Source organism: Phanerochaete carnosa (genome assembly GCF_000300595.1).
Source record: "Phanerochaete carnosa HHB-10118-sp unplaced genomic scaffold PHACAscaffold_1, whole genome shotgun sequence".
NCBI classification, from domain to species: Eukaryota; Fungi; Basidiomycota; class Agaricomycetes; order Polyporales; family Phanerochaetaceae; genus Phanerochaete; species Phanerochaete carnosa.
In genome coordinates, this window is record NW_006767628.1 from 2,420,702 (window position 1) to 2,447,258 (window position 26,557).

General features: G+C 53.0%; 7 protein-coding genes across 7 annotated transcripts; 2 read left to right on the forward strand and 5 right to left on the reverse strand.

Annotated features, from left to right (window-relative positions):
- Positions 1–288: 288 nt before the first annotated feature.
- PHACADRAFT_133570 (uncharacterized protein) lies at positions 289–2,088 on the reverse strand. The gene is made up of 3 exons (XM_007390177.1): positions 1,890–2,088; positions 1,595–1,811; positions 289–1,535 (listed from the first exon to the last, which is right to left on the reverse strand). Exons 1-3 carry the CDS (start codon positions 2,056–2,058, stop codon positions 413–415), a joined length of 1,509 nt encoding a protein of 502 aa, XP_007390239.1. The 5' UTR covers positions 2,059–2,088; the 3' UTR covers positions 289–412.
- Positions 2,089–7,543: 5,455 nt separating this feature from the next.
- Positions 7,544–9,849, forward strand: PHACADRAFT_179974 (uncharacterized protein; the record flags this gene model as incomplete). Its single annotated transcript, XM_007390178.1, has 11 exons — positions 7,544–7,765; positions 7,848–7,906; positions 7,968–8,131; positions 8,185–8,210; positions 8,267–8,310; positions 8,429–8,653; positions 8,754–8,781; positions 8,808–8,892; positions 8,945–9,036; positions 9,088–9,260; positions 9,315–9,849. 11 exons carry the CDS (start codon positions 7,544–7,546, stop codon positions 9,847–9,849), a joined length of 1,653 nt encoding a protein of 550 aa, XP_007390240.1.
- A 237-nt stretch (positions 9,850–10,086) lies between these two features.
- On the reverse strand, positions 10,087–15,696 carry PHACADRAFT_246931 (uncharacterized protein). The gene is made up of 18 exons (XM_007390179.1): positions 15,427–15,696; positions 15,083–15,378; positions 14,339–15,028; positions 14,022–14,287; positions 13,696–13,973; positions 13,174–13,642; positions 13,091–13,118; positions 12,967–13,033; positions 12,876–12,914; positions 12,794–12,810; positions 12,699–12,740; positions 12,138–12,645; positions 11,692–12,084; positions 11,579–11,641; positions 11,410–11,522; positions 10,722–11,356; positions 10,557–10,668; positions 10,087–10,505 (listed from the first exon to the last, which is right to left on the reverse strand). The coding sequence occupies exons 1-18, from the start codon at positions 15,638–15,640 to the stop codon at positions 10,287–10,289; spliced, it is 4,449 nt and encodes a 1,482-aa protein (XP_007390241.1). The 5' UTR covers positions 15,641–15,696; the 3' UTR covers positions 10,087–10,286.
- Positions 15,697–17,921: 2,225 nt separating this feature from the next.
- Positions 17,922–19,119, forward strand: PHACADRAFT_246937 (uncharacterized protein). The gene has a single exon (XM_007390180.1). It carries the CDS (start codon positions 18,119–18,121, stop codon positions 18,566–18,568), a length of 450 nt encoding a protein of 149 aa, XP_007390242.1. The 5' UTR covers positions 17,922–18,118; the 3' UTR covers positions 18,569–19,119.
- Positions 19,120–20,795: 1,676 nt separating this feature from the next.
- Positions 20,796–21,946, reverse strand: PHACADRAFT_246940 (uncharacterized protein). Its single transcript, XM_007390181.1, has 5 exons — positions 21,727–21,946; positions 21,623–21,670; positions 21,553–21,569; positions 21,207–21,503; positions 20,796–21,138 (listed from the first exon to the last, which is right to left on the reverse strand). The coding sequence occupies exons 1-5, from the start codon at positions 21,905–21,907 to the stop codon at positions 20,830–20,832; spliced, it is 852 nt and encodes a 283-aa protein (XP_007390243.1). The 5' UTR covers positions 21,908–21,946; the 3' UTR covers positions 20,796–20,829.
- Positions 21,947–22,205: 259 nt separating this feature from the next.
- PHACADRAFT_133578 (uncharacterized protein) lies at positions 22,206–23,968 on the reverse strand. The gene is made up of 3 exons (XM_007390182.1): positions 23,437–23,968; positions 23,139–23,373; positions 22,206–23,089 (listed from the first exon to the last, which is right to left on the reverse strand). The coding sequence occupies exons 1-3, from the start codon at positions 23,800–23,802 to the stop codon at positions 22,254–22,256; spliced, it is 1,437 nt and encodes a 478-aa protein (XP_007390244.1). The 5' UTR covers positions 23,803–23,968; the 3' UTR covers positions 22,206–22,253.
- Positions 23,969–24,082: 114 nt separating this feature from the next.
- On the reverse strand, positions 24,083–26,521 carry PHACADRAFT_246943 (uncharacterized protein). Its single transcript, XM_007390183.1, has 7 exons — positions 26,313–26,521; positions 25,948–26,252; positions 24,982–25,893; positions 24,748–24,931; positions 24,663–24,694; positions 24,433–24,613; positions 24,083–24,381 (listed from the first exon to the last, which is right to left on the reverse strand). The coding sequence occupies exons 1-7, from the start codon at positions 26,454–26,456 to the stop codon at positions 24,274–24,276; spliced, it is 1,866 nt and encodes a 621-aa protein (XP_007390245.1). The 5' UTR covers positions 26,457–26,521; the 3' UTR covers positions 24,083–24,273.
- Between the last annotated feature and the right edge of the window lie 36 nt (positions 26,522–26,557).

Genomic DNA, 26,557 nt, shown 5'->3' on the forward strand with positions numbered 1-26,557 from the left:
GTTCTTGTGCGAGGACGCGGACGCCCTCGCCACCAGCGCGCCACACCGAGCAGCTGTGCACTATAGACGTACACAACCTTGTGGGTCTCGAATTCCTCGCTGATTTAAGGAAAGGCTTGGCTTCATCAGCATGGTTCCCCGTCTACTGTGCGACACGCTGGCATTGCTCCAAGATGCGGAGCACACACGATGTAAATGAACTCCGTTGAGCACATAACTCACACCAGGCCCGTGTCGTTCCGATAACAGCCCTGCCTTCCGACGCGCGGAGGGGGCTGTTTGCCCGACGGCTGAGGATAAAGCCCGCGCCATAGCCACAGGAGGCCTATTCAATAGGTCTCGAGTCGCAAGACTGAACAATATCGATACCACAGCACTAGCACGGACATACGTAGCGTACCACAATTAAGCTCTATGCAGCTCCCCATATCCTCACATCACGTCCGCTCACACCCCAGATCTCCTTGCCACCCGCACCCCAAGCAAGGTCAACAACGTCACCGGCCTCTTCGAGGCGCACGAGCTCCTCCCAGCTCTTGTGTGCAAAGACGCGGACGCCTTCGCTACCCGCCACGCCGAATAGCTGTGCGCTGTAGTCATACACAACCTTGTGGGTCTTGAATCCCTCGCCGAGCTGGATGGACGTCGCAAGTTTGGGCTTGCGCAGATCCCAAATTGCGACGGACGACAAGGAGTCGGGGGCGAGGAGGTGGTAGCCATTCTCAGAGAAGCTGAGGGTGTTGACGGTGAAAGGAACACTTTCCGGAGGGGTGAGCGTCGCTGCGATGGCGCCAGAGCGGATGTCGAAGACTTGGATGGTAGATGCGGGGGTGCCGACCGCAACCAGGGTTCCGTCGGGGTGAATGCCGAGGGATGTGAATGGCTCATCGGATCCTGGCGACTGGTACACCTGCTGGAAGGTGTTGAGATCGTGAAGGGAGTAGGTGCGATCTGATGAGCTGAGCGCGAGCAAGGTCGAACTGGGATGGACGACGATGCCAGTGATCTCGCCCTTGTGGGTGCGAATGGTACCGGCCGCCTTGTATTCACCGGAAGCCTCGTCGTGTGACCAAGCCTTGGCAATCTTGTCCGCGCCACCGGACAGAAGCAGAGTCGGCGCACCATCTGCTTCACGGAACGCGACGTGGTTAACCTTCTTTTGGTGACCCTTCAACGATGCAAGGACTTTGTCGTTCTCCCGGTCATACAGCTGCACGACTTTGTCGTTGCCGCCGGTGAGGAAGTGGCTGTTATTCTTGGAGACAGCGAGGGCGGTAATACCAGCAGGAGAAGACGAGTGCAGGGAAGGAACGGTGTGTTTGGCGGCAAACGTCTTGATCTGGTCCTGAGTAACATATCCCTCGGGAGCCTTGCGCTTCTTGCGAGTAGCAGAAAGCTTTTGGTGGGTCTCGTCAATCTGGGAGAGAACGTTCTCTGGCAGGCCGCCCGCCTCGGCAGTATCTCCCATCTCGACATCTCCGGCGCCGTCGGCAGCTGGCACGACACCCATAGTCGCAGAGACACTGGCAAGTGCTCTACACATATGATGTAAATTCATCAGCAAGCAAGCGAGAGTGACGACTTGAATACGCACTCTCGTGCAGCATCGCGTTCACGAATAAGACGCGCAACAACCCTCGTTGCAGCATCTTGCATGTACAAAGCAACGCTGAGCTCCTGACGCAGGTTGTTATTTTGCTGCTTCAAGGAGAACGTCTCGAGCATAGCAGCATCCCACTCGTTTTGAAGCGTCTGCAGCAACGCGGGAATGGACGTGGCACTCGTAGGACGAGGAGCTGCCGTCTTCGGGTCTGAAGCAAGCGAGTGTCAGACTTATCTTTTACGGAGTGCTGTCGCTGGACATCTAACGGCAAAGTGACTAAACGTACTGGCTTTGACCGTGATTAGGTCCGACTCCTCGAGCTTCTCGCCAGTAATGGGATCTGTGCCATTCTCTGTGATGTACTTGACAATGAGCCTGCGCTCATAAACATGTCCTGACGTGACAGAGATGACAGGGTCTTGAGGAGGCTCTCCAGAGATGGAACAGAAGAACATGGTGGGTGGAGGTGTTGGTGAGCAGCGTGCAAACAAACGCCTTTCGTTGAATGCGGCGCGTTGACTGAGAACTTGCTAACTGTGGGAATACCTCGTGTAACAAATATGTTGAACTCCGTTACTTACTTCGCTTCAATCGGGTTCTGTGGAAGCGCCCACTTATTACGCCTGGCTAATTTCAGTAGCTCAGCTCGCAAGTCACCCAGTATGTCGGACAAACAACGTCTCGTCCTTTCTATCATCGACTTCCTCAACCAGTCCGTTCAAGACGGAACGGTCAAGCAGGACGATGTTGAGAGTCTGGAGGTAGCCAGTAAGTTATCGCCAGTTCCTGGCATACTTGCGCGTACTCACTCCATATGCGGTGCACAGTCCAATGTATTGGTGAGGCGTTTGGCGTGGACCCTTCAAGTGAGGAGCAGACAAAACGGTTATCTGTGAAGCCGGCAACACTTCAGTCTATCTTCGATGTCTTCATTAAGACTCGGGAGAAAATAGGCTCTACAGGCTCGTCCTCAGCTTCATCGTCCACACCCGCTCAACCCGCGGGCCCCTCAGAGACGGACAAGGCTAGTGCTGAAAAGCTGAAAGCTCAAGGCAACGCGAAGATGTCTAGCAAGGAGTACGATGCTGCTATCGACCTGTACACGCAGGCGATCGCGAAGGATGGCACCAACGCCGTCTACTACTCCAACCGTGCCGCAGCGCAGTCGAGCAAGGGGGACCACCAGAGTGCTATCCAAGACGCAGATAAGGCCCTGGAAGTTGACCCCTCCTTTATTCGCGCATACCACCGCCTCGGGTGAGTGTCCTGCCGCAGCACCCCCATACGACGTCTTCGCTGACCTTCCGCGACCATAGGCACGCGCACTACTGCCTGAATGATTTCAGAGCCGCCGGTGACGCGTTCCGCCGCGGCCTCGAGCTCGACCCCTCTAACGCCAACCTCAAGACCGGTCTCCAAAGCGCGGAAGCCCGCATTCCCAAGGATGACGATGAGCTGTCACCTCTCGAATCCACGGACGCCACATCGTCCGGCGGCGCTGACATGGACGCTGGTGCTGGTGCCGGTGCCGGTGGCCTTGCGGACATGCTCCGTAACATGGGCGGCGGTGGAGGCGGTGGTGCTGGAGGCGGCATGCCGGACCTCGCGGGCCTCTTGAACAACCCGATGATGATGCAGATGGCACAGCAGATGATGGCGAATGGCGGCATGGAGAGGCTTATGCAGAACCCATCCGTTGCGAACATGGTATGTGGCAGGCTATCGTGTCACTTCTCGGCTATTCGGGGCTGACTGTAGCCTTGCTGCAGATGAATCAGATGCAGTCTGGCGGCGAAATGCCTAACATGCAAGACCTGATGTCCGATCCCGCTCTGAGAGATATGTGAGTCGCCTGCGAGTTGAGCTGCTAGGATTGTACGCGGTTTCTGACTTTCATACAGGGCGAGGCAATTTGGAGCAGGTGGTGGACAATGAGCAATGTAAATGATTCAGCTTTATGGCAGAGGTTTGTTCTATCTGGCGTTCCAGGGTCCTATTAATGAGAAATGCAGCCTTATTTGTTTGCTGTAAATGTGACGTGCTAACCTCCACATATGACCTTGGTAGCCTGGGGCTCGCGGTTTCAGAGGTATCCCAGAGCACAGCCTGTTTGTTGTTATCGTATCACATATCTGGGTTGCCATCCCAGCCCATCAACTTTGCCAGGGACGGGCTACCCTCGGCCACTCACTCTCCAGCTCTTCCTATTAGCATCCGGCCATGCACCCGAAGTTCCAGTTCGTCATGCCCTTCGCCTGCCTTCCGATGTTCAGTAGAGTGCATGCTCAGGACCCCTCCTTTGCGATACCGAGTGGAGAGTGAGTGCTGCTTGTTCTTCTGCTCGCTTCGATGGTTCGACGTAAGCTTTTGGCCAGAAATCAACCACCTACATATCATGTTCAGATAGGTATCAGCTTGCAACGGCAATTACCAACACCGTTATACCACTTTTCAACATTAGCGTCGGCTTTATAACTCGTTCGTAATACTCTGATCTCACAACATCAAGGTTTGGTACTAATCTTCGGCCTGTTGCAGTCTTGCAGAAACGGAATTTGATGACACGGGTATATTTCTTGTCTCGCTGGCACGAATGGACCGTCTGAATGGGACAGCTCTATACCAAGATTTGGTGGTCAACAGCATCAACACCGTATTCAGCTAGAGTCCTATGATGCTCGCCCAGAGAACGTTAGTTACGCCACCATACTGTGGAGTTCCTTGTGACTCACCCAAACCATTCCCTGACCATTCCAGAGTGAGCTATTTGCAGCCCGTTGCCAAGACTGCCTGACAAACATGCATATCGTCAGGGCTTCAACTACGTCGCAGCGTAAGCGACTCATATATTAGTATGCTTCGCACGCTAATCTCATTGGTTACCGTCGCAATAGACAGTATGCTCTTGCGGCTTTCGAGGCCACAGCAGCATACAACAGCACTCTGTCAATGGTTTATGCGGTCAGGACTTGGGATCAGCTATCTGATTATATGGTGACTCCTGAAGATGCTGCGGCTGGCCGATTTACCCCGATCGCTTCCGCTTGCTACGAAGGCTGGTGATAAATTTGACCAACCACGGTAGTCACCACTGCCGGCGCAGCATTCTATGTAAGAATATACATCGTTAGCCCGTTAAATTGCTTGTCACTGATGTCTGTGTGCAGCTGACGAGCCAGACGGACGCGGTGGTCAATGGGGAGACTATTGGGTAGGTCGAACGGTTCTATTTACGGTTGCTATGAGCTCATAGTTTACTAGAGCCCTCATGACGTATGTAGCCCTCGACTCTCGCAGTGATTGGTAGTATCTGATTAATTGGAAGTCTTTCCTCTTTTTTGGCCACAGCTACTCGAAATAAACATATGCGGCAGCAGCAGAGTTCATCTGGAATCATCTCTACAATGGCACGATCATCCTTGACGGAATTGATCTACACAGCTGTAATGTTGCGAGCGCCGCACGGTCGTACAACTTCGGCAAAACCATCGAGGGGCTTGCGGGCATCATCAGCAGGAACCAGACATGGCTGCCTCGGTCAGTTTCGTGCTACTCCGAGCTGAGCTCCAACATCCTGGTTGCTAACGTCGCTAGTCTGACTTCTTTAATTTCGACCGTTATTCCTTACCCGGCGTGGACATCTATCAATGGGGTTGAGAGCGAAGGTATGTGGCTATTCCTGCCATGCACACGGCAACCTGCGTACTGAGAGGTACCCTTAGACCAGGTTGATCTAGTGGAGGTTGAGAAGTGGGATTTCCAGAGGCCTGTGAAGAGTGCGTGCGGGTACTCCCCCGCCTTTCCAGGACCACTCGTCAGACTCATTGTGAACAATAGCCTTTATCATCCGCAGGTTGTTTACAGCGTGGAACCAAAGCAACCATTGATTGAAACGTACATCACTGTTCGAGTAGGTACTATCCACTGACCAGATCAGAGCTTTCCTGACGCTTCCACTAGCACAACGCCTTGCTAGATCTCGCGACGTATCGGGGTACAAACGAGTACAGCTCTGCATGGTCCGGTCCGCCGGCTCCAAACCTTTTACCATGAGGACGGCTCCATGCTCTGGAAGTCATGAGGTCGGGGTACGCCTTTGCCCTGGGAAGCCATGAACTAGCAGTATCTGAAACGTAAGCGATCTTCCACTCTTCCTCCAATGCAACCGAAGCCTGATCAAAAGTAGGAGCCATGCATCGGCTAGCACCGTGACCGACTCTGAACTTTCTCTCGACTCCGCCTCCTCGGCCTCTCAATCTCATGTGCCAAGGACCGCGATAATTGGGGCCACCATCAGAAGTGTGGTCGTACTGATCATATTCGTCGCTGCATTCCTTTTCCGCTACTATAGACGTTACAAGTGGCGCGCCGAAAAGACCGAAGAGGATTGCGTAACAAAGTTCATTCCGGTTCCGTTCGAGATTTCGGTTATGGGGCCTTGCACCTGTTTTCGCGACCCGAAAACTATCGTGTCTTCACATTGGTCCTCCAACTCCTCCCCTCGTCCAATTCCTCTCAGCGTTGGGCAGCCACACCATGAATAAGCCATGTTCAGTGTTCTGCCGGACAATCTCGGGGAAATCGTTGCCACAGCACAAACTACGGCGAGGCTTCCCGAGGCCAGTTCAAGTCCTGCTACATCCCCGAATGTCAACGAAGCGGACTTAAATACCGTGGTTAACTCGTCTGCTTCCCAGGCCTGCTCAAGAAGCTCCGCTGGCTTACGATGAATGAGGTAACCCTCGAAACGATTTGGCTCAGTGGAATACTTACCTTCTAGATACGGCTGGCAGCGCCCCTAACACTAGGATGTATGCTACGTATGTCAGCCAGGTGATGAGGTTCAGTTTCACCTTTTCGTCAGTGACCGTGAAGAGAAGTTATTCGACGGACTCACACAGAGGCTATCAAGCACTTGCCAGCCAGTCATAGACCGAGAAACACTCCGAGTACGGTGACCTTGAGTGCCGGGGTCGGTCGAGGCACTGCCATTCCCGACCTTGTTGTCACTGTACGGAGGGAATGATGTGCTAACTGGGAGCAAAGTTCCGTTGTGGGGCAGCTGAAATGTCGACATGAAAGCATCTGCTGATGCGGGTTTGCCTGTGTCAGTGCATCCAAGTGCCGACAATCACAAGCAATGCCTACCATCGACTTCTTCGCTATCATGCAACTGTAGCGACAGATGTGGCCCAGATAACCAGACGAAGCGGCCCCAGCTACAGTTGGAATTGCATGCGCATACATGCAGTGTCAGTTACAGCCTTCCCAAGTCTCGCAGGCTGATCCCGCGAACCGGGTCCACCCAATAACGTCTTTCAGATGTCAATGGCGCCTTCGCGAGCCTTGGACGGGTATAGTTCTTGGGCTGATGGTGACGCACTGGCAAACCAGTGTCATTGATGGTCGTCTAGATTGCTCAGTTACTGAGTCCGAGTCTGCCGAGCGCAGGAGCGCAAGCCCAGCTGGTGGGCTCACAACATACGGACGACTGATCATGATGAAACAAGCGAGCCTCCCCATTTTCAGGACGTCGCCACGCGACTGCGCAACAAACAGCAGATGCGTTTCTTGTCGTTCTCTCTACCTGTCGCGATCAGTTCTTCATGATCATTTTGGCCTATTTGTTCAGCTGGGGCTGACTCGGAGGTCCCCCTGCTCCTCATCGATCATCACTCGTCATTATCCTGCAGCCATGCGCCTAATGCTTCGGCTCGCCCTGCCCTTTGTGTACCTTCAGGTGTTCGGTGGAGTATAAGCTCAGGACTCCCCCTTCGTGATGCCGACCGGGTGGAGAATGAGTGTATCTCGTTCTCTTGCTCTCTCCAAAGCTCAGCACATGCCTTCGTCAGAAACCAACCACCAATCTGTCACTGTCAGAAAGGTATCAGCTTGCTACAGCAATCATCGACACCGTTATACCACTATTCAGTACCAGCGATGGCCTTATACCTCGTTTGTGATACTCTGGCCTCACGACATTATAGACCAAAGCTAATATCTTTGGTTTGCTGCAGAAACCGGATATCCGGACACGGGCTCGCTTCTCGTTTCGATAGCACGGATGGACCGTCTGAACAGGACAGCTCTATATCAAGACACAGTGCCCAACAGCATCAATACGATATTCAGTCAGAGTGCCACGGTGTTCGCCCAGAAGACGTCAGTTACCTCACCTTTCTGTGGAGTTCCTTGTGATTTAAATCTTTCCCTGATTGCACTAGTGTATGTACTGTATTCACAGCTCATAGCGGGACTACTTGACCGACACGCGTATCGCAAGGGCTACAACCCCGTCGCAGCGTAAGCGGCTCGCATATGAGCACACTTCGCAGGTCATTCTCATTTATTATCGTTGCAATAGACAGTATGCTCTTGCAGCCGCAGTGGCATATAACAGCTTACCGTTAATGTCATATGCGGTCGCGACTTGGGGCCAACTATCGGAGTACATGGTGACGCTCGAAGATGCCGCGTCTGGAAGTCATCCAATGAGAGTTACCTCGATAGCCTCTACTTGCAACGGACGTACGTTTGGTGTTAGTTTTGATCAGCCGTGATACCCATGCGCTTTATCATAGTCACCACTGCCGGGGGAGTATTCTACGTAAGAACACTCATCATGAACCCGCCAAATTGCTTGTCATTGATGTCAATATGCAGCTGACGAATCAGACGGTCACGACGGTCAATGTGGAGACCCTCGGGTATGTCGACTAAGTCCCGCTCACGGTTGCTATGCCAAGCTCATAGATTACTAGAGCCTTCATGACGTATACAGCCCTCGACTCTCACAGTAATTGGTAGTATCTGACTGTCTGGAAGCCTGTCCTCTTATTTGGCCACGGCTACCGGAAATCAAACATATGCGGCAGCAGCAGAACTGTCAGCAGAGTTCATCTGGAATCATCTCTACAATGGCACGATCATCCTTGACGGAATCGACCTGCACAGCTGTAACGTCTCGAGCGGCGTGTTGTCATACAACTCTGGTCACACCATCGAGGGGCTTGCGGATATCAGCAGCAGGGACCAGACATGGGTGCCTCGGTAGGTCTTGTTCTGTTGCGACTCGGACCTCGTGATTCTGGTGATTAACGTGATCAGTCTGACTTCTTTAATTTCGACCGTTATTCCTTTCTCGGCGTAGACCTCTGTCAATGGTGTTGAGAGTGAAGGTGTGTGGTCATCTTTGCGTGTCTAGAGCGATCTATGTACTGAGGATCACCCTTCAGATGAGGTGGATCTAGCGGAGGTTGTGAAGTGGACTAGCACGCGGCCTATGAAGAGTGCGTGCGGCCTCATCAGGGCCGCTCGTTGGACTGACTATAGACAGCACAGCCTTTATCATCCGTGGATTGTCCACAGCATGGAATCGGAGTGACCCGAGCTCAGATATGGCAAAATTAATTGAAGCGTATGTCACTGTCCAAGTAGGTATTGATTGCTGAACGGAATCAGAGTCTACCTGACGTTTCTTCTAGTACAATGTCTTGCTGGATCTCGCGACATATCCAGGCATGAACGAATACAGTTCTGCATGGTCTGGTCCGCCGACTTCAAGCCTTCTGCCATGGGGACAGCTCTGTGCTCTGGAAGCCATGCGATCTGAGTACGCCTTTGCCTTGAGGAGCCCTGATTTGGCAGCATCTGCAACGTGAGTGACCTCCTGCTTTTCTTACAAGGTAGCAGATGCCTGAGCAAAACGTAGGAACACTGCGCAGGGCACTGCAGCGACTAACACCAGTCCTGGACTTCCATCGGTTCCCGCTTCACGTACCTCTCGATCTCATGCAATAATTGTAGCCACTGTCGGGGGTGTGGTTCTGCTACTCGTTGTCATTGCTGCATTTCTTTTCTGCCACAAACGTCACAAGCGGCGCGCCGAAAAAGTTGGAGAGGATGGTGTCGCAAAGCTCACTCCGGTTCCGTTCGAGGTATCAGTTATGGAGCATCGCGACCCGAAACATGGCCTATCCCTGGTCTATTCCCCCCGCATAGTCTCTCTGGGTGCTGGGCAGCCACAGTACGAACAAGCCGAGTTCGGTGTCGTGCCGGTCACTCACGAGCAAGTCTCTGCGACAGCGCAGGCTGCAGAGAGGCTTCCCGATGCCAGTTCAGGACATGCCGTGTCCTCCGAAGATCTCAACCAAACAGACATTAACACGGTGGTCAGCCTACTCTCTCACCTGTTGGCCAGGGTGCCCCAAGAGCGATACCAACCACCGCCGGGTTACGATGAATAAGGAGGTAATATCCCATAGTATTTGTGGCTCAGTGGAATACTAACTCTGTAAATAGCAGGGCTCCCAGCACTAGAATATACGCTGTGCACACCAGTCAAGTAACTGAGGTCCAACGCTCTCAGCTTGCTTTTCTCGCAGGCGATACGGAGGCTACTCAATGGACGTTGGCAAGCATTTGCCAGCTAGTTGCTTATGTAGTCGTGAGCATATTCAGGAAGCAATCAATTCGAGGTTCTGCCGAAAAGGACACTATGGGACAAGTCCGGATGATAAAGTTACGGAATCATTGCAAGTGTTCGTTGTGAGATAAGAGGTGGACGTATCATAATACGCGAGTAAGAGGAATTACAGACGTCTACGGGCAGACTCTTTGGAATAGCATACGTAGATGTAGGCATGTGGGAGAAATGAAGCAGTCGGTCAGTTAGTTGCGCGGCTCAGTCGTCTTTCTCTCTCCGCCGGTTCAAGCTAAAACGCGATGGAGCCGTCGATGTTGGCGAGGTTCGCCCATCAATTGACGACATCGACGCACGATTGCGGAGACTTACGCGCTCGGCATCGAAGTCGAGGCGTAGACGAAGCTGGCCCTGACCCTCACGCAGCTCGATCATGACATCTGCAGAGCCAGAAACACCGGGCTGGAGATGCCGCCAAATCTGGACAGAAGCTTCAGCAGTGGTTCTACGGAGAAACTCAGGAAAACATACATCGACTTCGCCGGATCCCATGGGCTTGTCCTTGCCTAGAGTCTTGTGATCGAGGACCCAGACATGTAGCTTCGACTGTGACGGACCAGCGGCAAAAGAGAACGTCTCTTGCCTAAAGCGAAGGTCAGCTACACGCTGAAGATAAGCTGCATGCCAATGACATACCATTCAGGAGTCGCGGACTTGACGTGCTTCGTCTTGTGCTCCTTATCCCCGACACGAACGGTGACATACGGCTTCGCATCGTTCATCGAGAGGTCCTTCGCATCGAGCACGGTGATCTTCAGCGTTCCAGGGTCGGTCGAGGCACCGCCAGTGCCAGTGCCATTATACTGAGGGAATGACGCGCTGACGGGCAGCAGAGTTGTGCCGTTCTGGGCGACTGTCGCCTGTCCTGATGGTGTCTGGGCAGCGGCAACGACAGCAGCATCCTTGATGGATGCCTTGTCGTCGTCAGAGTCGGAGCTATTGCCTCGCTTGAAGACGCCGGTGACACCATGTATGACGCCCTTGCCCGCACCGACGGGGAGGTGGCCAATCTGGGTCATGGCGCGACCCGCGGTAGAGAACGTGGAAGTGTTCTTGCGAGCCTTGGCGATAATCTCGGGACGGAAAGTAAGCATGAGCTTGATGGAGCCCTTGTCGCCATGTTTGTGGTGGGATAGCGGGACGGTCTTTTCCACGCCGACGAAGGGTTCCAGGCTCTCCAGGTCGATCGTGCCCAAGCCCAAGCTCTTTGCCTGCTCGATCTGATTCCAGTCGAAGACTTCGAGAGTGAAGCTCGAGCCCACTCTTGATGGCTTAAACGAGAAATCAGTGTGCATTCGAGTAACAAAGTAGGCGTGCAACGCACAACTTGAACAACGAACTGTTCATTCCAGTCTGGATTGACCGTCTTCTTCTTGGTCTGCGACTTGTGGACCTTCTGTCCGTTGAGCGAGAAGACAACGAAGGGGTCGGATTTACCTAAACGGGCAAGGTGAGATATGGAGCTGGCGGGATGAATCTGAGCAATCACTCACCACCGCGGTCCGCGGCATGGATATCTCTGCCGTTGATGAGCGTGACATTCATGATACCCTGGTCTAGAAAAAGTGTGAGCGGTTTCGCGCGCGAGCACAGTGGAGCGACCTACTGTTCACGCTCTCACGTGGTTCCAGAGTAATGGACACGGGGACATAGCGCGTCTCAATCTCCACGGTACACGTCTTGTTATCATCCTCGATATCGTGCAGCGTGAAATGCGCAGAGCCTGTGAGGGTCTTCTGCAAGAAGTCTTTCGCACTGCCTTTATACTCGGCGATGATCTCATCCTTTTCACCCTCGTCAGCGTCGTTGAGCCGGAGCCACACTTGGCCGAAGTCGAGCTCTTTGACGAAGCCCTCGCCGATGTACTCCCACAGGACGTGCTGGCTGCGCGCTCGGACGGTGCTAAATGCAGGCCAATAGGCGTCGTCCAACAGAACTTCCAGCCGCGCCTTCTTCCGCAGCTGTCCGCTAATGACGTTGAATATAATAACACCGGACTCTGTGATATGGTGAGCTTCCATGCATGAACATTCTGAGATGATCCGCACTCACGATGTTGGAGAAGTTCCTCGGGGCTCATCTCTGGGGCATCATCTTCTGGACGCTTCTCATTGTTAGATACGGACGAGTTGCGTGTCAGCTGAGTGTCAGCAGTGCGCGTAGTATTCGCAGTTTTAGTGGTATCAGTCGACCCCGTCTTCCTGTGCCCCTTCTGCACCTGCTCATCTTCGTCAAGAGGTGCAGACACCGTGATACCATCCGGAACATCCTGCTTTTCCGACTCGGAGCTATTATGCGTCGAGATGTCATCGCCCTCAAGGTCATCGTTTCCTTGAACAGCGCGCTCGATGGCGTTTGGACCGCTGTTAAACTTTACATTCTTGACAGGCATCGCCGGGACGAATTGAGCTTCGTAGAAGAGCTTGCCCTTATAGGTACCCTTGTCGAGCTTTATTGGATCCTCGCGTATCTGCTTCCCTTTGGAAGAGTATGTTTGACTTCCTTCAACAGGTTCCGCTAAGTCCGAGACTTTAAGCTCAACGAGGCCAAGCGTGCGGTCCTGAGAGCGCAGGTGAGTCGCTACAAGATCAGCCCTGATGCAAAATCAATTACCTTCGTGAGATGCTGATAATCCATGCATTCCAGCATCATTGTCTACAAGCGCAGTCAGCAAGAGTCGCGAGACGGTTCTGATAAATAAGGCACACCTCCTTTAGCGAGTGCACTAATGAAGGCGAGGAGGACTCTGGTTAGCGCCTTCACCTCGTGTGCTACAATAATTGCACGTACCAGGAATGTAGACGATCTGATCCCATTCGGGACTGAGGTCTGTCCAGCCTGTTAACACCCATTCAAAGACAATGGCATCAACAGAACTCACTATTGTTGACGACCTCTGTCCGACCCAGTGTGATGTTGTTGATTTGCACACGGACGTAGGGATCGCTCTACGACACGAAAGTTTCATAAAAGTGCGCAGTTATGCTTCCATGCGAGAAGCTCACCTTCCCACCTAGGGTCGCCTCCACGTTCCTAATATCGCCGTTTCAGCCTCATCCCGGCAGCTAGTATATAACGGAATGCTCACTTGACGTCTTGCGCCTTCTTCAACCACACCCGGACAACGCCAATCGGCGGGACGTACTGGTCCGCGCCATGCAAACTGCCAGCCATGTTCAACGGCTTCCATTCTGCACTGACGCGAAGCTTCGCGCCAGATGCACAACCGCTGAGTGGCCACCAGTCGCGCCCGACTTCCTTCTTGGCTTCCAGCAGGTCTCCCAGGCGGACGGTCATGTGGCCGATGACGGGATCCTTCAAGAAGTCGCGGTCATCAATGACCCTCACCGTGACGGTTGAGGTGCTCTTGTCAGAGCACAGGAACTCTGTGGTTGACTCCCAGACGGGGTTGTTCGTACGCTTGAACTTCTGCGTCTTGTGCACAACCTGGCCGTTGCCAAGGAAGACCTTCGCCATGGGATTGAGGTCGCCAGTAATAGACTTAGACTGGTCGAGATCCTTGGCTTGGTGAATGGTGAGACGGACGATACCCACATCTACGAGCAGACGTAAGTAAGCCGCCCATATATGCAGGAAATTAGACACTAACTGCTGTCAAGGATTTCTTCGATGCCTGCAGTGCCCGGCTTCAGGACTGGGAAGAAGCTGACATCGAAACGTATAGTGCCTCTTTCCTTGCCATCTTTCTGCACCGGCGCTTCAACACCCTCCCAAGTAGCATCGTCACGCAACTTGGCGAGATCGAAGGTAGCAAAGCCCATCTCGGTGTCTTTCCGGTGGTCATTGTAGTCGAGAACACTCAGGTTCAGGGTTTCTGTTAGGTTGTTGACCAGGATAAACTTAGTCTCCATCCATGCCGGGTTGACTCTGCACATGAAGTGAGCAACCTGATAAAGCGTGGTGGTGGTTACTTACGTATCGCGCTTGCACTTTGTGTGAGCCAGCTCAGCGCGCTGGTTGATGCTCAGGCTGACGTAAGGGTCGGGGGTACCGCCGCCGATCTTGCTTCCTTTCAGACCGCGAGCACTCTGGATGGTAACCTGTAGGACACCGATCGCTGAGTCGAGCGGCTCGCCCGAAAGCATCTGCTCGATATTCAAGGTGAAGAAGTTCGGATCATACATCATGGGCCCAAGAATAGAGTGCACCATGTTCCGAATAAAAGCAGATAAACCCGGGACCTGCGGACAAGAGTTTAGGACGAAGGAAACCGTGCATAAACAATAACTTACATTGGCAATGTCGAAACCAAACGTCTCCCCACCGAGAGGTTTGAGGACGTAGTCGAAGGTCGGTTTCTCCATGAACGACAAGTCGACAACTTGGGCATGAGGGAATGCCGTCATGAGTTTGATACGAACACGTAGGAGACCACTGAAACTCATATCCTCCAACAGAATCGGCATGGCGGCGGCGGCGATACCCTTGCCAACACGGACGGAGATAACAATCTTTGGGTTGACCTTGTTGCGGAGTTGCTTAGGCGTTAAGTCAGAGATGTCGTTGGGGCTGAACGACAGACCCCAATCCATGAGAACGATGTCGTCGGGCGTGCCGGGGTACGTTTTGACCTTGATGATCCTAGGAGCCTTGTTACCCAAGGTGAACTGGGTCATGCGGAGCGAATCGAGGAAAGGCGGACAATTCGTGCTGAGAATTTGGTCGACGGTCGCCACAATAGTCTGTGACAAGACAGGTTCGTAAATGAGCCAGAAGCGGTCCAGGAAATTGTTGATCCATTCAGCAGACTCGTGAGTGTCCATAAGACGCGTCTTCATCAATTCTCGTTGAATGTCGTCTCGAGCACGGCTGCGTAGGCGAGCCATGGAGGTGGTGTAGTAAGTGCTGCAGAAGGCCAGCACAATGAAGAGCCATCCCCACCCGAAGTGGAAACGGGTCAAAAAATGGGTCACAATGATAACCTTGCGGACAAGTCAGGGTACACTCAAGCGCGAGGCTGGACCAAACAGACTCACCACAACAATGATTGCGGCATTGTGATACCAGTCACCGTAGAATTGCTCCTTCAAAAAAGCGTCCAAGACGGTCTTATCTTTGACTTCTCCTTCAGGCAGCGCAGAGTTGTCAACTCCGCTGATTGCGCGCCAGCCAACTTTGTACCAGTCGGGGATGGGAGGCGCAGCGCCAGCGGGCATAGCACCTGGGGGTTGCTGTTGCAATGCAGATAGCGGCTCCTCAGCTGCGACTTTGTCCACGTCGTCGATAGTAATGGTGGGCACAACATTGGGGTTGCCGGTGTCGACTTGGACCTCTGTCGACGTGTCAGAAGGCAACGCGCTTTGACTAGGAGAAGACGAACCAACGCCGCCGTTCCCAACGTCGTCCTTGCCACTCTTCAGCTTTTCTCGTCCCTTCCCTGCCTCTGCAGCCTTTGCTTCTGGGGAAGCGTTCGGGTTGAAGGTGTACACTGGCACCTGACCTTTGGCGGCATCCTTTGCGGCGATAGCATGGAGTTGAGCTTGAGCATCAGGTGGAGTTACGCTAATATCTGGTACCGCGCCGTCGGTCGCCATCTGGGACGACGACGAGGGTGTGCAGGAAGTATAGGAGAGAGGACAGAGTTAGGCTGCGGTAAAGGATTGTGTACGGGAGTTTATTGGATCCCTTTAAAATTGGAACAACACTGCAAATGCAAGGGGTTAATTGAAGCGGTAATGCCGATGACGTGTGGCGCAGCAAAGGTTGTTTCCCCGGGGACCCCGGAACTGCCTCCAATTAGGCTTCGCCTCCGCCGACGCTGAAAGCGAACCGATGGCGACGGCTACAATAGCGGCGATTGCGTACAGTGACTACACGCGATGCGCTGCAGCGATGGGCGTTTTGAAGAAAACGCGCTGTTGGTATCATCCAGTCTTTGAGTTGCGCTATGTGGTACCCGGCATGCGGCTACGGCCGAGACACCCAGCTGTGCCTGAGCAGTGAACACAGGTTACGTTCGGGAGAATAGCCCTAAGCGATTATAAACTGCCCTTACAGACGTCGCCAGCTGGAGGCGAGAGGGAAACCGCGTTTCAGCGACGGTGGTGTGATCTCGAGTGACCTTGACGTTACTTCAAGTCGAAAGTCTCACACCGCGGAACGTCCTCCTTTGATTTATTGTCACGCGTCTCCAGTGATAATAGCTTGGAGACCTCCGCCAGAGCGACCTTTAAGGCACCACATACTGGGTAATTCAAGTGGTTTTTTGGGCTCGAGTATGCCCATAGGCAATTTCCTTCCCTTCGCAGCTGTCCTGTGGGGTCTCGCAAAGGCAGTAACATAGTAAAGCGAGCTCTCTCCACATGTGTTCAGCATCCACCCACTTCTCTTGTCCTTGAATGATCGCGGAAAGCTTGACGCATTAGCCATAGATGTCGTAGCCCCTTTTCCATTACCAACCATAGGCCCATACGCTCTAGGTGTGCTAACAGCTGTTGAATAGCACGCTCGCGCTGCACTCCTAACCTTATCCGGGGCGACTAACCCTGATGCAAGCTCCCGCATAGACACATCCCGGAACGCGGTTTTCCTCAAGGAGACATTTGCGAGGGCAGTGGGAAATCCACAATTCTCTGGCTTCATATATCTTGCACCGCACATGGATTATTGCAAGTAGCACACCCAGGAGCCCGTCTCTGCTGTCAAGCTGTACCTACTGCGAAGCACGTTGAGCGGTGTCGCGGGTCTCACAGACTCGGACGGCGTCTCCGCGGTCACACCCGCGGTCGACTGGGACAGACGCTTGGTCTGCTACTTGTCTGGACACAAGGCCCTGGGCCGGCGCCTTACTAGTCCCAGGCCTCTTCGCTCCTCCATGACGGGCTAGCGACAACGGCGCGGCGTGGAGCGAGATCCGACGCCACAAATATTGGCAGCCGCTGCATACAACACGTCACCAGTACTGTCTGTGTCACCGGCTTGTGTACACCACAACACCGCGGACTTATGGCCGGCCAGACCAAGGATGTGAGTCTCCCCGTGGCCATGCACCCCTAGTTCTCGCGATATGCGCTATCAAACGCCGCTTCGTCGCTTAGGGATTGAACTTTCGCCAAATATTGGCTGCTCTTGAGCGATGCCCACGCTTCAAACATGAGGAATGGATACAAGTGAGTCCCGTTAGCCTTCAAATGGTACTCAAGATATTGAAGTAACACATTATGTAGAAACCTGCGGCACTGGCCTAGCGCCCGCAGCAAATTTCCGCCACGACTTGTACGGTGTCGCAAAGTCAATGTGCTCTTTCTGAGCACGGGCTGTGTTCACATCTCTTCACTTTCACCACGGACCATTGGATCTGTGATGCGGTGTTGGTAGTGATCAGCGAAGTGGACATCCCCCACACATTGCTGCACTGAGGTAGACTACAGCCGGTTTCGAGGGAGGCAAATAAAGCCTTCACTCACCGCATCCGCATGGATTAGGCACCCCCAAAGGCTGCCATGTACGCTAACAGCCTCATCCTTCCACGACCCGACTAAGCGCAGCCCGCCCGAGCTCGCCGATCTCCTCCTGCGTCCGCTGCTACTGCCGAGATTTCTCAGCTGTTGTGCTCTCTACAGTCGTCTTTTCGGCGCTTGTGCGCTCTCCCGCCGCCTGTCAAAGTTCATGCTAGCGCCAGACACCCGACGTCTTGGCTCAATGGAGACAATGTCCATATCTGGACGACTGCTTGTCCTCGAGCAAGGCAATGCTTGTCTATGCATATCGTTCTCGAACATAGTCTACAAGCACCCCCCTCTATGGGGACAATAGACACCAATCTGCTCTCATCAAGTACGTGCTTAAATTGTCGACATAGCCCTCGCCCGCACGCCCTGACGACAGAGACCTTGACAGAACGTGGGCTCCGGAAAGACCATGCGCTTGAGAAACAAGAGGTCGATGGGTTATAACGCCTCCTTGTAAGCGAGGCCGCGGCTCAGCAACCCAGAGTCTGTTTCGTTTTCCCCACTCGTACTTCTTGCAAGAGCTTGCTCTTCTGCCAGTCGTACCTGCCTTAAGGTACAGCTATGCGTCCGACGTCTTTCCTGACTAGAGCGCTCGCCACCTCGGTTCTCTTCGTTGGCAGTGAGTCATGCCTGGCGCAACTTCGTGGTGTTCATGCTCAGCGTGCTTCAGTAGGCACCGGGGTCGCTCACGGGGCGCCTGTCGCGGAACGCGAACACACGCCGCTGGTTGCTATTGTTGCGGCTGAGGCCGAGACTGCGAATGTCGTGAGTAGACGCACGATTCTGGGAGTGACACTCGCTTACGCTCTCTGGTGCAGGCTCGCGAACCCCCTGTGGCTATTAAGAGCCGTAGCGGCGAGGTTGTGGACCCCACAGGTCGCCATTCGAGTGATTCGGTCAGTCTGGCACGCCCATCCTCACCATATCGGCGGGCTAAATTTCAGGATCATACAGCGCGAAGAGGGTGAGATCCTAAAGAGAATGTGCTTTTTCATTTGGGGCTGCAAGTGAGGTTGAGGCTGTTTCTGCGACGCTCCGTCCTCCTGAGTCCCAGACCTTCTACTGCAGCCCCTTGATGCTGGTCATTCATTCGACATTCTCCGCCGGAAATCCCCTTTTTGCCTTGCCTCACCTTTATCTCGCCCTTAGCGGGCCCTACGCTCCTTCGCTATCGTTCACACTCTAGATCCGCCGTTCGACAACCACAGCTTATTCGCCCTCAGACTCCACTTCCACCATTCCCTGTCACCACGCTTGACGCGACCGACATCCGTTCCTTCGACACCGAACATGCCACCTATCCCCAACTGTCTTTACCACGCTACTCGTCCTCCCGTTTGCTGTCGCTGTAGTCCGTAATCTGTATGCTTATCTCGCCCGTAGCCGGTATTATTCCCGTCCAGACAATTGATGTTATGCTGTAGCATTAGACATAGGGTTACAACGTTGCGCTGTGTTCCGGCCTCTGCCTCATGGGATATAACGTTCATTGGGAAGTCTAGACAGAGTGAAAAGGCTATATGTCTTAAAGTTACACCGTTACGGTACAAAAATGGTAGTCGAAAACCCAGGTTCGAGCCCTGGTAGCGCCTTGCAGAACTCACGAGGCGCGTTTATTTTCTGATTTATTTTTGAATGAAACCGTCCTGAGTCGTCCAATTTCATTAAGGCTCCAACCGTTTAGTTTACGTGTAAACTTTTTTTGTAAACACACAGTAAACGGTTGTAAATGTTTATAAACAGTTTATAAACAGTAAACAAACAGTTATTACAGGGATCTAACCCACTCTAGTGGATTGCGCCAGATTAGCCTCTGAGAAACCTGTGTGAGCCTACTGCTCTACTTGAGCCTGAAAAGATAGGTACAAATGTCAGTGCTTGAGCAACGCAAGGCACTTGCTTGATGCGCAAGAGAAAAGCGAGGCTGCAGCTTCCTACTTACAATATTGATGTCCCAAACACTAGGCCCGACTCGGACGTGTATAGATAGTGCACCTACTCATGCGTACAGGGAAGGAGCAATGCGTGCATCACATCCCGAGCACGGACCGGCCATCAGGCAGCATCTGAACACTTCGTACCTCAAGCATCGTGCTATGGTCATCCCTATGGCCCGCTGGTGTCCCCTACGCATAGTACGCAGATTGCGGGCACACGAATAGTCTCGATCGGCCAGTGGAGGTTGCGGGAGGACAAACACTGGCAATCACAAGCTGCAGGAGCGGTATTGCCAGGCAGCACTGTACTGCGAGGGTAAGACCTATGAAGGTATCCGTGGGGCTTGTATGAAGCTTGCGGTTCCGCCTTTAGAAGGTTGGCATGTCCTATCATTGACCTCGTCATTGAGAAGTGGGCCGATAACCTATGCGAGTGTTAGCCTGGCACTTCGGGGGTGACACGACATACTCTCGCGCTAGGACTTCGAGAGCTGACTTAGAGAAGACTGCCGCATGGGTGCGGACCTCTGATAGCCCTTTTTAGAGTCAATCTGCCTTAGTATCGCATGTGGTACTGTCATCACTCAATGAGGTTGAACTAATATTAATATTGTTCCTCTTGAATGAAGTATGGGCACACAACATTCTCGCATACCGCACTCTCGCAGGCAGGCTGCCAGTGCCCACAGTAGACTATATGTAGAGGAGCAGTCAATAAATACACATTATATTATATTTATAATGCTCGCCTTCAGACTGTGCTCAATACAAGTTAGGATCATGACTACCATTACTCCCAGTAAATCTCAGGGCATAGGCGCTTGATACAGTGCGCCGGGCTTGGGGGTTCAAAGAGGCTGCCCGAGGACGATGCACAGGTGGTGCGATGCACTCTTCAGCCCAATAAAGGTCAAGTCTGTTAGCAAGACTATGAATGTACAACACTAAGACCTTTTACAAACAACAAGAGGAAACTGTATGTTTACTGTGTATAAACGTTTACACCAAGTTTACATGACTTCATTTACACACACGGAAACGGTAAACATTAATAAACGTTTATACACAGTAAACAAACAAAACGGTTGGAGCCTTAAATTTCATATTTCCGCCGCATGTGTACCATTGAATAAAGATTTTTGTGCTCACTTACGTTGAGGCAGAGTACTTACTTTTCATTATTTGGAGTCTTGACCGCGGGAACTTGTTATCAGAATCCCAAGTGATAACCACTACACTATAGCGCCATTGGCGATCTGCCCTTATGGTACTCAATAATGATAACGATGCTGAAGTCACTTGTCTTGACTTACTGCACAAATATGAATAGTGAATCTATAGTTTGCCCTCCCTCCTTTGTTTTTCGACCCAAAGAATGACTTCTTCCCAGCCCTCGACCCTCGTCAGCGGCAAGCCTTCAGGAACCGCCGCGACATCGTCTTTCCAGAACTCCCTGCCTCCTGCCTTCTCAAGGCGCTGCTCGAAGCTGAGCCCGTCCTCGACGCTCTTGTAGTTGGACACGCGCACGTTCCACGCGCTCGTGCCGAAGAGGAGCACCGGTATCGGCTCCGCGTGTGTGACACACAAGAGCGCGTTTTCGAGCGAGTCGTCGATGAGGAACTTGGCGTTGAGCTTCTTGCAGACCTAGTTTCACACGTCGAGGATCCACTCAGCACTTTGGGGACAATATCGAAGGTCATCGAGCAACTCACATCCGCTTTCGAAAGTTTTGTCAGGGCCTCGTGCTCGTCGGCGAGGGTCTCCTGGCTCTGGCCTGTGCAGATCATGTCGTCGAAAATGCCTGGGAAGTGCTTTTCGAGCCATCGCACGCTGCGTTCAAGTTCGCGCCGCTGTCGGGCGGTTACAACGACAAGACGGTAGCCCCAATCTTTGAGCTTCGTCAGAGCTTCGAACGCACCGGGCGTGGCCTTCGCCTTGTCAAGGCAATCGGAAGCATAAATCTCTTCGACCTTGCGGAACGTTTCGTCTGGTGTGCCCCAGCCGGGGTTCTGTGCACCGATTGGCAATACACACATACTACTGTGGCATCAAGCTTACCTTCCAGTAGTGGTAGTCTATATCACTGATCTCAATGTGCTCAAACAATGATAATAAACACGCTACTCACAGTAAAACTGCGACAAATCTAAGTTGGTGTCGTAGACATCGTTGTGCCCTGCATAACCGCTCCATCTGCTTTCCCTCTCAGGACGAGTGCTCATGGTCACGCACAATCAGCGACAGCTTGGTTCGTCTCACTCAATACATCGTCCATGTCAACTGCAATGAGCGGCTTGTCAGACTGTTTCAGGATCTCGTCGAGTGACGAGCCCGGCAGGGCACGGTGGCGGGGCGTGTCGATCCCAGATTCGTGTTTCTGTGAGATCGCGAGGTCAGTCTGTGCTGCAGACATTTTGTAGAGGCTGCCTGGGCCGTATAAACAGGTGGTGTGAGAAGTGGAGGATTGGACCTGGATTAGATGAGTCAAGATACCAGATGCGCAGAATTTTCGGAGTATTGGGCGCTTACGCGACGCGAGTGAGTACCAATCGACTCAAGGTTTCGTTCTCGCGAACGGCCGTCATACGTCGGCAGTCTGCCTGCAGCAGCTGGATGTTGGGAAGATAGCACAAAGAAAACGAATGTGCATAAAGGTGCACACAAGAATTTACCATCGGGCTTGCCGAAAGATGCCGACTTCAGGAGATAGCATGAATGAGTGAGGACTCTGTTTTCGCAACTGAGATTAGAAAAAGATATTACAGCTCTGCCCATCCTGCGTCTGGTTCGTCCCTACCTGTTGTCATCGCCAGGACGAAGACCAACACGTTAGCGCCGAGACGAAGTCCAAGACCTCTATACAGCTGTCCTATGCCGGTATTCCTCAACCAGCTCTCCTTCTCAGTCCCCTCTTCAGCTGCCTTGCCTTTCGCCGTGACGCTCTTGCGGCGGTGCCGCTTGGGTTTCAAGGGAATATCGGAACGTTCTTCGGTGATAATGTGCCAGAAGGCATCGACCATGCCATTATAGGGCACAGGGCGCAGCTCGACGCAGGGCCTGAGCGGTTTTGCGGTACCCCGGACCTGGACCTGAAGCCTTCGCCGCACAGTCTCGAAGGGGATAGTGACCAAAAGAGAGCTTATGGTCCCAATGCACTCGGCACAGCCCACAAGTATAGGGTGGGCTTCGGACGAGATGCCTAGGTGGGAGGCGACCATGCCTGGCATAACGAACGGTGCGACAGACCGCAGTGTGCAGTCAATGATGGTTGGCACAAAGAGGTGCGGGTGGAAATACACTCCCTGTAGGCCGCCTTCATGTTTCAGAATCTTCCTGAGGGTGTCGATGGGTCCGCTGTAGGTAGGGAACCGGGAAGACTGGACGATGAGTCGCGTACGGACCAAATCCAGAGGGGAGAGGATAAATCCCGTGATTACTTGGGATGCTACGGGGATCAGCAATGGTGGAGGCGAGAACAAGCCGGATGGCGAGTCAAGTGATGGCAGAAGAGGTGAAAGCAGCGACTCCAATAGTGTACGAACTATTGGCTGTAGAGCGGTGGAAAGGATCTCAGTCACGGCAGATGTGAGGAGACCTGGACACCGATGAGCATGTGAGCCGGAGAGTCATGTATATGCACATACCCTTCCATAGAGAGAGCCATCCCTCTGGCTTGAACGATTTGAGGCGAACCATCATGTCCCAAGTGCCGGACGCGCTCCCCACTGGAAGGATGTATTCTGGGACAACATCTTCGTCGGCAATGGATTGGCGAATGACATAACCCCTCTCATCTGTCATTCGAGGCAAAGGTGGGTTACGTTCCAGAGCTTGAGGATCTGCAAAATACGACTCTTCTTCCGGGGAGTCATCGCTCATCTGGTAGCATTTTAAGTATACTTAGTACTTCAATATATAGAGCAACGAATTGGGTTCATATACCTCTTCCTCCTCGTCTGTCTCCCTCGGCAAGTCTCTCGAAGGCAGAGCCTCGAGGTCTCTCGGAATCCATTGTACTTGCAGCAACGTCTTTCCGACTTCCCACGGGATCGCCACAGCGGTCGTCGCATACTGCAGCAATGCCGAGGTGACCAAGCCGACCGCCACGGCCTTCGCATCCATGCCCTCGTCATCCGGCGCCGTCAGGCCAAGTAGCGCTTGCGAATTTGAGCTTGGAGGTGCCGTCCACTGGTACGAGGTGGACGGCGCGGAAACCGTCGCGTCAGTGCCGTTTGCGGGCGCATCGTTGAACGACCAAGGGTTTGGTGGAGTGGCATACAAATCGCGCAGCGAAGCAGGTGAGCTCATGGGGTCAGAAAAGAGCCCGCGTTCGTGGTCTTGCCAGACGTAGCTTGAAGATTTGAATCACGGTGATTACGAAAATGAAGTCGCAGAACGTCAAAGGTCGTTCGAGAGAGAGCGCGCGCATACACAGGATGAAAGCAGGGACGAGTACTTGTTGGCCGTTCTGCGGAAGCGTGACGCCACGACGCGCGCCTGCCGAAAGCGATGGGGATCAGGCCTGAGCCAGCCACGCACACATACTTTAGAGTCAACGGGCCGTGTTGTACATATTATTCAGTGGTATAAAACATCTACACAGCCCTTCTCGCCGTTGAAGGCGTAGTATAACTAATACGACACCACCAGGATGTCCAGAATACATAGTGTAGCTTGCAAACACCGCTTGAAGGCGTAGACTCCAGAATCTAAATGCTACAACATAACAAACCTCCAGTCCGTCAAATGTCCCAGCTTACAGCGAACGTTACAGTGCCATCATGCGGTCGAAACAATGTCGTTCTGTATCTGCTGTTCCACCTTCTTGGCTAACGCAGGCGGGAGCATATCCAGCTGAGTGGGTAACTGCTGCGCCTGGCTATGACCCTGCAGTTTGCGCATAAATAGAAGTTCACAGTGCAGGCATCGAAGGCTTACATGAGCAAGGTGGTACTTGAGACCACTGAGTTGCTTGTACTGATTGGGGCAACTAGGCTGTGTACAGCGATAAACTCTTTTCTTCGGTGCTTCCGATGAAACATCGTCCGCAGGCGAATCGGTAGATTGCCGTTCACTGAGCAACTTGGCAGTCACAGCCTGCTGAAAGTGTACTCGCGATCTATGCAGAATCATCAGACGATGTTTGGTACAAAGTAGCCGGGACTTACATTTGCAAGTGATACTGGAGACCATTGATGCTCTGCAACGGTGTATATAAGCAAGTACTTCAAGCAGATTGCGACCTGTACACACCTTCCATCCTTTCCCACAATCGGCAATGCCGCATTTGAAGGGCCTTTCGCAAGTCGCATCGTCAATGTGTTCCACTTTCCAGTGGTCCAGTAACTCTTGGGAGGTCGCGTAGCACACGTTGCTCATTTCCGCGGTCCTCGGCCAGCATCTCTCGAAACCACAGACATAGGCTTTGATGCTATGGCTACCATGGTTTTAGCGTAGACATAAGACGCAGCGGCAGCGTACACTTACTCTGCCATTACGGGAAGATTAGCTGATAGTCGCGGAGGAGGACCCTCCACCCTCGTCTTCTTGCGAGCCGTAGCAGGCTTTGCTTCAACGAGCATCTTTCTCTTCTGCTGAGGTGTGCGGTAGTAGCCTTCAGGACGCTGATCGGTGGTAGACGGAGAAGGAGAGGCGGTGTCAGAGACTTCGGCGGGGTATTCTCCCACCGGAGAGGATAAGGGGGTAGGATAAGCATCCGTGTCCGTATCGATACTAGGGTGTGGTGAAACAATGGTATCTGCTTCTCCATGCGAGGAGAGCTGTGGCGAGTCTGGAAACGGGACCGGGACTGAGATTTCGGTCGAACCTAAGGAAGATAGATCGGGGCTATGATGCGTTGTAAGAGGAAGGTCCACGATAGCTGTTGATCCTGAATCGGTGGGCTGAGTTACGGAGGGAGGTGTTTCGAAACTAGAGTCTAGTATGAGCTTGCGCAGCTCCACAGATCGAGTAGATTCAGGCGTGGGTAGATAAGATGTGGAAGGAGATGCATTGGGAAGTGATAGAGCTGAACTGAGAGACGATGATGCATAGTTAAACGGAGGCAACGGCTGTGGCGATCGTTGGTTGGGACTGCAGAACGTTTCGGGAACAACTTGAGTCTGGGCAGGCGAATATTCCGGGTAAACAGCTTCTTGGTGAACGAAGCTGTCGGGAAGGCTTTCTTGCATATGATAGGGGGAAGGATATGCCGTCTCGGGCTCCCAATAGGCTTCGGAGTTCATGTAAGCTATATGCTCCCAGGTCGACGGATCGGCCAAAGCCTGGTCAATCGGCTGGGGGATAGACGACATGGATGGCACCGATGGTAACGCCACAGTGCTCGACTGTCCACGCCGCTGTGCGGTGGATGCTTTTTTCCTCTCGAGCATCCTCCATCTGTGTAATCGATCGTCATGAGTGCAAGACGTGGCTAGCTAGGACTGAACGAACCTATTGCGACTTGCCAGGCCCGATCGGTTGAGCAACTTGCCTATCTCCCGCCATTTCCCCCCGGTGCTCAAGTATGCAGCATAGAGTCTTTCGTCTTCTTCTGCGGTCCAATCGCCCTTGTTGAGTGAGGGATCCAGCGCCTCGCGGTATCTCTTGGAGCAAGCATCGTCTGTCCTGCCGGTAATCTGCCTTGCTATAATTGACCATTTTTCAGGGTATTGGGCGTAAAGTTTCAGCAGGAGCTCATCCTCCTCCGGGGTCCACGGTGTTTTCTTGACATTCGGGCTCAATGAATGGAGCCACCGCTAGGTCCAACATGCTGTAGGTCTGAATGGCCATCGAGGAGGGGGGGCAACGCATCGCACCTTTCTGCAGGCCTTGTTCGTCCTGCCCGGGACAAGAGTGGCAACATTCTTCCAATTGTCGCGGTCGCCGTACCGGCTGACAGCAGCCTTGAGGAGACTATCTTCCTCGGGTGTCCATGGTTTTCCGACACCTCTCTCTGTCATGAGCAGTGGTCACCCACCCACGTCACCGGTCGTAAAGAGTCGTCTGCCGTGCCCGAGAGGCGAATCGAGTTCAGACAGTTTGGTCAGAGTCACTCGTTCAT